Source organism: Primulina huaijiensis, chromosome 5 (assembly GCF_012295235.1).
Source record: "Primulina huaijiensis isolate GDHJ02 chromosome 5, ASM1229523v2, whole genome shotgun sequence".
In the NCBI taxonomy this organism is placed as follows: Eukaryota; Viridiplantae; Streptophyta; class Magnoliopsida; order Lamiales; family Gesneriaceae; genus Primulina; species Primulina huaijiensis.
Window position 1 is genome coordinate 23251655 of NC_133310.1, and position 12460 is coordinate 23264114.

Consider the following 12460-nt stretch of genomic DNA (forward strand, 5'->3'; position numbering starts at 1 on the left):
GGGCCAACCCCGCCCACCTTTAATCAAATGGGCTGAAAATCGAGCCCGTCTATTTTCCGGTGGGTTAAACCTACCAAGTGTGCAGCAGGAACCAAAAAGATGCAGAAAAGTTGGCGAATTTGGCTCTGATTCATAGCAACTACGATGATTGGTGGTAGAAAAGTTAAAGTAGCTACCAACGGCGAGTCGGAGGTGTTCGCTTCGTGCTCTTTCTCCAGCCTCGGCCTTCACCCCACCTTATGCGAGCAGCTCAAAGGTAGTGTTATCTTCTTCTTCTGACTTTTAGCAAATTGGCAAGAAAAAGTGTTTAAAATCTGTTTTGAGCATTCGAACAGAGAGGCTTGGATTCGAGGTTCCCACGCAGGTTCAGGCGCAGACGATTCCTGTTGTGCTCTCCGGCAGACACGTGTAATTATCCATGTTCATTGATTGGTTTTTTTTAATGCTTTCTCAATTTCTAGTTTTATAAGTTTGTGATGGGAAATGCAATTTTAGGCTGGTTAATGCAGCGACCGGAACTGGTAAAACTGTGGCGTATCTCGCTCCAATTATTCATCACTTGCAGAATCTCGATCGACGAATTCAGCGGTCAGATGGTACTTTTGGTATGCTTCTTTAAACTCGTGCGAGTATCTTGCCTATCCATCATCTGCAGGTGGCCTTGCCGCGCAGAAGAAGTTTGTTCTGGCGTTTTTCTCATGTGTCTGCATTTGCTTCAATTTTTTTTTTGGTGGGTGCGGGAGGGGACTTCTTTGAAACTTTATCAGTAATTCGGTATGGACTATTGACTCCTGTATCATATATGATCCATTGCAATATAAAATGAAATAAAAATAGGAAATCCACGAAGTTTGAATTGGAGGAGGATAAAATATTTGTAATCGGCGAAATTTCTAGGCTGAGTAAGATATTCAAGTATGCAGATTGAGGCTTTTCTGGAAAGATGTACGACTGATTTAGAAATGATTCTTATAGTTGGATTTTCTTTTCATCGTTGATTTATCATTTTTAATTTAATGAATGTGTATTATGCTCGTAGGTTGTATTGGCTTGGGTTAAATCGATGTATGCTCACTTTTGTTAGTTTTCTATATACTATTTTGCATTTTTCCCATTTTCCAATCTGTTCATCTTCCCTTCCCTGAAGTCTAAAGGACATAACATCTCCATAATAGCGTTGGTGCTTGTACCAACGCGCGAATTATGCATGCAGGTGTACGAAATTTTACAAAAGTTATTGCACCGTTTTCATTGGATTGTTCCGGGCTATATCATGGGTGGGGAAAATCGATCAAAGGAGAAATCTAGATTAAGGAAAGGTACGAGCCATTTATGCTGTTACCAGGCTTGGAATTGTTTGCTGTTCTGGATAAGCTTCATGCCGATAATTTTAGTTTGATGGTATCAGTATAGTATGGATCTAGTTGTCAAAACAGGAAATCATTTTTATTTTAGACTTTAGGGCTCATAACTTGTACATCCTGCAAAACCTGACATTGGAGTGATGGGTGTGTTTACATTTACTATGATGCCATTTCTTGAATGTAAAAATTTCCTGTGGACCTCCCTTTCATCTCTCTAATTGACTTTTTTAATCGAGGTTCTTAGAACCAGTGCTTGATGCTGTTTATGCTAGTTTAGAAGCCTTTTATCTGATCTTATCATGAGTGTCCATGTTAAGTTTCGCCTTTTCTGATTGTATCGACTGCAGATTCGTGATTAATGGCTTTCCGGCGAACTCACAAATATTTTTACTAGTGCTGCAGTCTCAACTCAATGAAAATCTGTCCCAAACTTTTAGGGATCTTATTCCTGAATATTTTTCTTTTGAGTTGTAGATGGTTGAATGGATCTCTTTCATGTATATTGCCCAAAGTTATACTGACATTGTAGCAAATTTACACAAAACATGACGTCATGTGAATTTCCCTTGCTCCCTTCTTTAACAATAAATTTCAAATTTTTTGAGGAACTTGATTATATATTTCAGGTGTGTCAATTCTTGTTGCAACTCCTGGACGTCTTTTGGATCATTTGAAGAATACTTCATCATTTCTGCACTCCAATCTTCAGTGGGCAGTATTTGACGAAGCAGATAGGTATTAAATATTGATGTCTTTCATTAAACCTGCTTTAGGTATGAATTTTAAAATTCATTCCTATTGACATACTTGTTCGAGGCAGGATTCTGGAACTTGGTTATGGTAAAGACATAGAAGATATACTTAATTATTTGGGCACAAGGCAGCATGAATTGATTGGCAATGAAAATTCAGCTCTGGCTCCAAAAGTCAAGAAACAGAATTTGCTGTTATCAGCTACTCTAAATGAAAAAGTAAATCATCTAGCTAAAATCAGCTTAGAAAATCCTGTTATGATTGGTCTTGATGACAAGATCTTACAAAATTTGAATCACAATCATGCTGTGTCACTAGAATCTGATACAAGTGACAGATTAGAAGTGTCCACTCGTATGTTGCATGGTACTTCAGATGAGGAATATAAGCTTCCTGCTCAGCTGGCTCAGAGATACATTAAAGGTATATCTTGAAGAAAATTTAGACTTACTGTTCAAAACCTTTTATTTTGTTAGCTTCACAGACTGATACTCATCACTTGGCAGTACCATGCGGTTCTCGACTGGTTATACTCCTTTCTGTTCTAAAGAACCTTTTTGAGAAAGAACCTTCCCAAAAGGTTAGGGTGTATTTTTAAAGTTCTCTTTGTTATGTACTTTTGTATTCTGCTGTGCCTTTCGTTGTATACGTCTATTTGTATTTAAGTTATTTATTTCTGGAAAATCTGATATAAGGATGGAACCACGAAACTGACGATACCTTTTATTAAACAGGTAGTTGTGTTTTTTTCAACATGTGATGCTGTAGATTTTCATTATTCCCTGCTTAGTGAATTTCAATGGCCACCAGTTTCGCAGTCAGAAGCAGAAGTCAGACAGATGTTTTTGAGATGCAAAACTTTGCGTTTACATGGGAATATGAATCACGAGGACCGCAAAACAACATTTCAGATATTCAAAACGGAAAAGTCAGCTCTTCTCTTGTCAACAGATGTTTCTGCTAGAGGCTTGGATTTTCCTAAAGTCAGATGCATTATCCAGTATGACTCTCCAGGAGAGGCAACTGAATATGTACACCGGTATGTCATTCCTTTTCTTCTGTTTTTGCTTAACAAATCTATTGGAGGATCCCAGTCTCAATCAACACTTGAAATTTTTCTAGAATTTCAAGTTCATCAGCTTTTGTAGTGCCTTAAAGATTGATGGGTTCTCATTCGCCCGGAAGCTCTGTCCGGTACATGGCCTACAAGTGATGTTGGGAACTTTATTGATATTTTACAATCAAATTGTATTTAAATAAAAAAAGATTTTTTTATTTCTTATACACCATACTTCTACATTTGAGGATAATTGGACGAAGATAATCCAAAAGTAGAGTGGAGGGAAGAGTATTTTTCTAGTCTTAGATCATCTTTGTGCACCAACCTACTTGTTTTACCTCTTTATAGCCAGGTAGATTTGTTCATTGATAGCGTTTGAAGGTGATCATCAAATTTAATTTTGGCCAGAGCATCCGAGTCCATTATTTCCATGCTCAGTCCAAAACTGCATGTCTGAGATTAAATTTGTAATTTTTAAAGTAAATGAAGTATCTACACATCCCATCTCTAAAATTTAAGTGATAATTATTTTTTCTGAGATGTATGAATTCAATTTGCACTGACAAATCCCATCTCTAAAATTCTAGTGATATTTTTTCTGAATTCTTTTGATTAAATCGATGCTATATCAACCTGTTGGGATAAATTTGTCTTTGGTCCACACACAAAGAACGCGGTTTTGTGATTTTGCATATCTAGGGGTTGAAAAGGTCTAGTGAAATAGCTATATTTGCTGGCATTCGTGATGTGGCTCGTTGTTATCTTACTTTGGTTGAGTGGTGAAAAGGTCAAACATTTAACTTGTTAGGTAAAAGCGGGCCCCATGTCAAAATAAAATATTTAGAAATTGGTATCCCACATCGGTTTGTTTACAAAATTGCTGTAGGTAATTAGTTATAAATAGAGCTCAATTCCTTCAGTTATTGTATCCCAAAATCAAAAGCTTTTTAGCTTTGATAAAAAAGAGAGTGCATAGAAAAAAAGAGTGTATTTTTTTCTTGAGTGCGGGAGTTCTCTTTGTGTGAGTTAGAGAAATTATTTTCTCGGTATACTTGGGTTGGGAGTGTGAGAAATATTGAGTGTATTGGTGTATACACTTGTTGTAATATTTCTTCCAGTTATAAAAGTTGCAGTGCTCCGTGGACGTAGCCTATATTGGGTGAACCACGTAAATCTTTGTGTTCTTGTTGGTTATTTTATTCCGCAAGTTTTGGGTACTATATTATCATCGTGGTTGGCATCGCTTCGGGGGTGTAATTCCCCAACAACTGGTATCAGAGCCTTGTTGTGAAAATTCTTAAGAATTCTGAGTATGCTCTGTGGTTGCAGCTTTGTCTGATCTTCCACATCAGAAAAGATTTTTTAGATTTTTTGCTAAGGCTAGAGAAGTGATGGCCGGAGATGATGGATCAGGACCTGGAATCAACAAGTTCGATGGAACAGATTTTTCGTTCTGGCGGTTACAGATAAGGGATTATCTGTACAGTAAGAAGCTGCATCAACCTCTATCAGGAAAGAAACCGGAAAAGATGGAGGATGATGATTGGGAGCTCCTTGACCGACAGGTTTTAGGTGTCATACGATTGACCCTAACAAAGAACGTAGCGCATAACGTGGCGGAGGCCAAAACCACGGAGGAGATGATGACCATTCTATCAGACATGTACGAGAAGCCATCAGAAAACAACAAAGTACATCTCATGAAGAAGTTATTCAACTTGAAGATGGGAGAAGGTGCTTCGGTGGCAAAACACATAAATGAATTTAACACGATTGTCTCCCAGCTGACATCGGTGGACATCAAATTTGATGATGAGATTCGAGCACTTATTCTTCTGGCGTCTTTACCAGACAATTGGGAACCGATGCGGGCAGCGGATAGCAACCCTGTTGGAAAAGGAAAACTACAACTCAATGATGTTAGAGATCAAATCCTTGCTGAAGAAGTTCGCAGGAAAGACTCGGGTGAAGCAACATCATCGAGATCTGCTCTAAATCTTGATAACAGAGGAAGAGGCAGGAGTGGTGAAAGGAGTTCCAACCGATGGCGCGGTAGATCCAAGTCAAGAAATGGAAAAGACAAAAACATCTTTGAAAAGAATATGAAGTGCTGGAGCTGTGGTGAGACTGGTCACCTGAAAAAGAACTGCAGATCAACGAAGAATAATGCCAATGCTGTCACTGATGAAGTACATGATGCTCTGCTATTATCCATGGAAAGCCCTGTTGATTCTTGGGTTATGGACTCGGGAGCTTCGTTTCATACCACTGGTGATCGCGATGTATTTGATAATTACATCGCTGGCGATTACGGAAAAGTTTTCCTGGCTGATGGAAAACCCTTGGAAATTGTTGGTATGGGTGATGTACGGATGAAGATGTCAAATGGATCTGTCTGGAAAATCAACAAAGTCAGACATGTACCAAAATTGACACGCAATCTGATCTCGGTGGGACAGCTCGATGATGAAGGCCACAATGTGACCTTCGGTGATGGTTCCTGGAAAGTGAACAAAGGAGCCATGATTGTTGCTCGAGGAAAGAAAACTGGAACATTGTATATGACTTCCAGTTGCAGAGACACATTAGCAGCTGTGGATGCTGGAGCCAATTCAAGTCTATGGCATTATAGATTTGGACACATGAGTGAGAAGGGAATGAAGATGTTGGTGTCAAAAGGAAAGCTACCAGAATTAAAGACTGTTGAACACCAACTATGTGAAAGCTGTATCTTTGGAAAGCAGAAGAAGGTGAGCTTTTCAAAAGACGGTAGAGAACCAAAAGCAGCAAAGTTGGAGCTGGTTCATACTGATGTATGGGGACCATCTCCTGTGACATCCCTTGGAGGCTCGAGATACTATTTCACTTTCATTGACGATTCGAGTAGAAAAGTTTGGGTTTATTTTTTGAAAAATAAATCTGATGTTTACGTGACCTTTAAAAGGTGGAAAGCCATGGTGGAAAATGAGACCAACTTGAAGGTGAAATGCTTACGGTCTGACAATGGTGGAGAATATGAAGATGATGAGTTCAAGAAATATTGTGCACAGAACGGGATCAAGATGGAGAAAACCATTCCTGGTACACCTCAACAGAATGGTGTAGCTGAAAGGATGAACATGACCTTGAATGAACGCGCAAGGAGCATAAGATTGCAGTCTGGATTGCCAAAATCATTCTGGGCTGATGCTGTTAACACTGCAGCATATCTGATCAACAGAGGACCTTCGGTACCATTGGACTTCAAAATACCCGAAGAGGTTTGGAGCGGCAAAGAAGTAAACCTTTCTTTCTTGAAAGTGTTTGGATGTCTATCCTATGTTCATATTGATTCAGCAAGCAGAACAAAACTTGATCCGAAATCAAAGAAGTGCTTCTTTATTGGTTATGGAGATAATGAGTTTGGTTATCGTTTCTGGGATGACCAAAATCGGAAGATCATTCGGAGCAGGGATGTAATCTTTAATGAGAAACTTCTGTACAAGGACAAGTCAGACATTGGAGTTGGAGATGAATGTCCTGAAGTCAAGAAGACTGATGAAGTGCCATTGACAAACATTCCTGTGAATGAATCGAAAACCAGTAACCAGGAAGATGAAGAAGAAACTGCACAAGATGATGACCCACAAACTCCGGTGATTGAACTCAGGAGATCTTTGAGAACCATTAGACCACCTGATAGATACTCCCCTGCACTTCACTATATTTTGCTGACAGACAAAGGTGAACCGGAGACTTATGAAGAGGCAATGCAAAATGATGATTCAACCAAGTGGGAGTTGGCCATGGAAGATGAGATGGATTCACTGTCATCCAATCAGACGTGGGAGTTGACAGAACTTCCGCAAGGCAAAAAGGCGTTACATAACAAGTGGGTGTACCGGTTAAAAGAAGAGCATGATGGTAGCAAGCGGTACAAGGCAAGACTTGTTGTAAAAGGCTTCCAACAACGGGAAGGAATTGATTATACCGAGATTTTCTCTCCGGTGGTTAAATTAACCACTATCAGGACTGTACTTGGACTAGTGGCGAAGGAAGACTTACATTTGGAGCAGTTGGATGTAAAGACTGCGTTTCTTCACGGTGACCTAGATGAAGAAATTTATATGAAGCAGCCACAGGGCTTTGAAGTACGGGGAAAAGAGAGAATGGTGTGCAAACTTCAGAAGAGCTTGTACGGTCTCAAACAAGCTCCAAGACAGTGGTACAAGAAGTTTGATGGATTCATGAGTGAAAATGGATTCCTAAGGTGTCAAGCTGATCACTGCTGTTATGTGAAAAAGTTTGACGGTTCTTATATCATACTACTGCTATATGTAGATGATATGCTGATAGCTGGAGCTTATCTGGAAGAAATTGATAAACTCAAGAAAGATTTATCAAAGGAATTTGCCATGAAGGATTTGGGTGCTGCAAAGCAAATCCTTGGAATGAGGATCTTCAGAGACCGGGTGAATGGATTCTTGAAGTTATCTCAAGAAGAGTACGTGAAAAAGGTGGTTAGCAGATTTAATATGGATGAAGCTAAATCTGTGAGTACTCCTTTGGCTAGTCATTTCAAACTAACCAAAGCACAATCACCATCGACGGAGCAGGAGCAGGCTTATATGAATAAGGTTCCTTATGCTTCTGCTGTCGGAAGCCTCATGTATGCAATGGTGTGCACAAGACCAGACATAGCACACGCAGTGGGAGTTGTGAGCAGGTTTATGAGTAATCCAGGAAAGCAACACTGGGAAGCAGTTAAGTGGATTCTCAGGTATTTGAAAGGTACTGCTAGTTGTTCTTTATGCTTCAGGAGATCAAAATTTGGCTTACAGGGTTTTGTCGATGCCGATATGGGTGGTGACCTGGATGGCAGGAAAAGTACTACTGGATATGTGTTCACATTAGGTGGTACAGTTGTAAGCTGGGTGTCTAAGCTGCAAAAGATTGTTGCGCTTTCGACTACTGAGGCTGAGTATGTTGCAGTTACAGAAGCTAGCAAGGAGATGATATGGTTGAAATCCTTTCTGGAGGAATTGGGTCAGAAGCTTGAAGATAGCACATTATACTGTGACAGTCAGAGTGCTATTCATTTAGCAAAAAATCCTGTTTATCATGCTAGGACAAAGCATATACAGGTTAGGTACCATTTCATCAGATCAGTGCTGGAAGATGGAGTCTTGATGCTGGAGAAGATTCCTGGAAGTAAAAATCCAGCCGATATGCTCACGAAGACGGTAACCATTGACAAACTGAAGTTGTGTTCAACATCAGTTGGACTGCAAGTATAAATGGAGATATATGAGCTGCTGCAATGATGGTGTGAAGACATGATTGAAATCAAGTCTTCAAGTGGGAGAAATGTTAGGTAAAAGCGGGCCCCACGTCAAAATAAAATATTTAGAAATTGGTATCCCACATCGGTTTGTTTACAAAATTGCTGTAGGGAATTAGTTATAAATAGAGCTCAATTCCTTCAGTTATTGTATCCCAAAATCAAAAGCTTTTTAGCTTTGATAAAAAAGAGAGTGCATAGAAAAAAAGAGTGTATTTTTTTCTTGAGTGCGGGAGTTCTCTTTGTGTGAGTTAGAGAAATTATTTTCTCGGTATACTGGGGTTGGGAGTGTGAGAAATATTGAGTGTATTGGTGTATACACTTGTTGTAATATTTCTTCCAGTTATAAAAGTTGCAGTGCTCCGTGGACGTAGCCTATATTGGGTGAACCACGTAAATCTTTGTGTTCTTGTTGGTTATTTTATTCCGCAAGTTTTGGGTACTATATTATCATCGTGGTTGGCGTCGCTTCGGGGGTGTAATTCCCCAACATAACTGATATGATATTTCACTGCTCAATACAGGGTTGGAAGGACTGCCAGGTTGGGTGAGAAAGGTGACTCGCTGCTTTTTTTACAACCAGTTGAAATAGATTACCTAAAGGACCTGGAGAAGCACGGGGTGATGCTAACAGAACATCCTCTTCTCAAACTGCTTGGTAGCTTCCCTTTATACAATCTTAAGCATCAGGTCAAAAAGTTTGTTTCAATAGACATGCACCCGTGGCTGCTAACCTTGGAGAGAGCATTAGAATCCTATATTTCTTCAGAGGTATGCAATTTTCTTTCGACTGTCTTTATATTGTGCATATACCTTGGAGGCTTGGCCACTACATTTGCTATTCTTTACGTGTACTTTGATTTGTTCTTTTAATACCACATTTATGCCTTGTATAATGCAATTTTAAGCTCTGTTTCTGCAAACCAAACTTTCCTTGTCCTCCAGCCGGGAATCAATGGGTATATGCCTAGTTGATTTATTCTGGGGTCAAGACATCTCAAGGAACCTTGTTATTATGAGTCCTAAGTTTTGGTAGACTAATTTTCTTAGCTAGACCACCCCCCCCCCCCCCGGTAAAATTTCCTCCCATTACAGGCAACGACAACATTTGACTTGCTTCGGTTTAGCTAGTGTTATGAAAGATAGAAGTGGATGCTGATTTATCTGTCTCATGATTCTCAAGACATATAAATTCTTTGCATATTACATATTTGGGGATTGGGATGATAAGATTTGATAACAAGGTCGATGTTTTTCACCAGTCAAGGATGAAGAAGTTAGCCCAGGATGCATTCTGTTCGTGGGTGCGTGCTTATACTGCCCATCGCGGTGAGCTAAAAAGGATTTTTATGGTGAAGAAACTTCACTTAGGACATGTGGCTAAAAGCTTTGCATTGAAGGATCAGCCTTCCTTAGTTAACAAATCAATTCAAAAGCAACTTCAGAAGAGGAAAAGAGACGAGAAGCAGAGAGTAAATTCAAGGAAGAAAAGGGTGACTGCAAAATCTTGATTTCTCAAGGCTGGAACCCTGGGAAAAGTGCGTGCAAGACGTGCGGATGTAATAGTAAATCTGAAGAATGCATAGTAAAAGGCAGACCAAAACCATTGTTCCTGACGCTATGCATGAGTCATCCTTAAATTATATGTTACAGAGGTGTTTTTGGTGCGAGCACTAAATTGACAGCAATTTGAATTCAAATTTTGCATTAGTCGGGCTTCATCATCAACGTCGCCGTACTTGCTAGATACTTAAAAACATTGTAGTATTCACAATCTTGTCTCTTATAAATTTGAGGAAAGAATCACACTTCAAGGCCTCTACTTTGCAATCTTCACACTTCTGAACAAAGAAATTGCATCATACACAACTTGACACGAGCTAGAACTTTGAATTTCACAAGCGCAAATGCATTTATAATCGTTCCCAATCAAACTAAGTGATGATGTAAGAAACACGTACTTTCCAAACTGGAGCTTTTTAGGTAAGAATTAGATCTTAGGATTTACGAATCACTAATCAAAACATGCTTCGCGATTCAGAAACCAGAATACCTCTTGCCCCCAACATTTTTACATCAATAAATAAAAAAAGAACTAAGCCTGAACTCCATTGAGATGCAAAAAACTTACATTCCCAGCTATGGTGTTCTCCTCTATGGTTTTTCCCATAGAAAAAGGGGATTGGCGAATTATGAAAGGATAGCCATTACATCCGAAGCTTGTAGAGAGCTATGTATTCGGAACCATCACTACCCTTAAAATCATTACCGGCATATTTGGAGTACAGAACTGTATTTCCAGGGGCAATTAACGATGGCTTCTTATTGCCTTCATCATCAAGGCAACCAGGCCCAACTGCAACAACCTGTAATTCAAGAAGACAACTATTGACACCCAGGATGACTAAGAGTACACTGCACATAGCAGATGCCAATCCAGGATTTTGGACATGCGGGGAAAAGAGATTACTTACCAGAGACTTTCCTACATTACTTTGCAAAAAGATAACCTACCGTGCCGATTGAAGGTTTTTCCTTGCTTGCATCTTTTAGGTACAAACTACCTGCCGTTTTCTCTTCAGCCACTGCAACCTATGAAAGAACAAAAGATATGGCACACGGTCAGCACCATATACATGTAGACCGAGTTGATGTCCACAAAATTATCCATAATTTGCTCATTTCACTATTTTGACAAGTAAAAAAAGAAAGCATAAATAAATTTATCTTGAAGTCAACGTAGCAAAATCAACTGGGGAGATAACCTTTATGAGAACTGTGTCATTTTGAGGCTTTAATCTTTCACCTCATCGGTTTCAAGAATACCAACAATGTCGTCTTCCTTCAAAATGAGATGATTCGATCCATTCAACTCCACTTCCGTCCCAGCATACTTCAAGTACACAACTTGGGAGCCAGTCTGAGATGGGAACTGGGAAGCATCCCGTAATGCAGTGCATCAAAATAATCCGAATAAAAACCATAACAACCAAAATATAACCCAACTTTTACAATACTTTTAGACTAATGGCTACTGATTTCTTCCCTATCATGCGACCTGTTCCAACTGCAACCATCTCACCCCCTTGAGGTTTTGATTGGGCAGTGGTCGGTAGCATGATACCATCTGAAGTCTTTTCCACTGCTGACTTGATTTTCCCCAACACCCTGTCTCCCAACGGCTTGAGAGTCGTATACTGAGCGGTTGAAGTACACTAGAAAAAGATAAAACGATGGATATAAACAAGGACCGTTGATTACCAACAGACAATCAAGTCAAGTTCTACAACAAAATGCGGCAAACCCATCCATTTGGTTGGATGAATCGGCACCTTTTCTATTGATTATTTAAATTTGAATTTTAGTTGAATAATATAAAATTTAATATGTTAAGAAAAAATTCGACCCATGCATTGAGGTTATGTTTTGTTCCACGAATTTAAAATTTACTGAATTTCAGAAAGTGTTTTCCATAAAGTTAAACAAATTTAATAACAATTTTATTAGATTTCAAATAGAATTATGTCATTTGAAATTCATTACTAAGGAGGTGTATTCAACCTTGGAAATTTAATTATTTTTATTGACTTTTATAGAGTTTAAAAGTCTAGAGGTATTGAACATAGACTTTTATAAACTCTATAAAAGTTTTGTGGTATCCAAATTAGATTTTTCTAGAGTCATGAAAAGTATAGTGGTATTCAAACTTGACTTTTTAAAAATCTATAAAAATCTATAGGTATCCAATATTTCCATAGATTTACAATGATTCTAATATAATTCTCTATGTACAAACCTTAAAACTCTAGGTACAACTATAAAAACTCAAAAATTGTCTTCTACTCACCCTAAAGATTTTGGTAGACTTTTAATAGAATAAAAAGACGGCATTTTCTCATTCTCACCCATATATCTCTCTTTCTCACTCAAAAGACGGTGTTTTCTCCTCTCTAAAGACAAATC

The 12460-nt window shown here is 38.8% G+C and overlaps 1 protein-coding gene and 1 pseudogene across 3 annotated transcripts; one reads left to right on the top strand and one right to left on the bottom strand.

The window, feature by feature from the left end:
- The first annotated feature begins 46 nt into the window (after window positions 1-46).
- Window positions 47-10225, top strand: LOC140977334 (DEAD-box ATP-dependent RNA helicase 17). Of its 3 annotated transcripts, none has more exons than XM_073442048.1 (10): window positions 47-256; window positions 336-408; window positions 496-605; window positions 1176-1319; window positions 1991-2099; window positions 2185-2540; window positions 2624-2697; window positions 2852-3156; window positions 9022-9268; window positions 9760-10225. In XM_073442048.1, the coding sequence occupies exons 1-10, from the start codon at window positions 145-147 to the stop codon at window positions 10006-10008; spliced, it is 1779 nt and encodes a 592-aa protein (XP_073298149.1). In that variant the 5' UTR covers window positions 47-144; the 3' UTR covers window positions 10009-10225. The 3 variants fall into 3 exon arrangements, with proteins under 3 accessions (XP_073298149.1, XP_073298150.1, XP_073298151.1); XM_073442049.1 differs by having other exon boundaries at window positions 52-256; window positions 510-605; window positions 1214-1319; XM_073442050.1 differs by having other exon boundaries at window positions 85-256; window positions 1214-1319.
- Window positions 10226-10458: 233 nt separating this feature from the next.
- LOC140977764 (20 kDa chaperonin, chloroplastic-like) lies at window positions 10459-11805 on the bottom strand (annotated as a pseudogene).
- Between the last annotated feature and the right edge of the window lie 655 nt (window positions 11806-12460).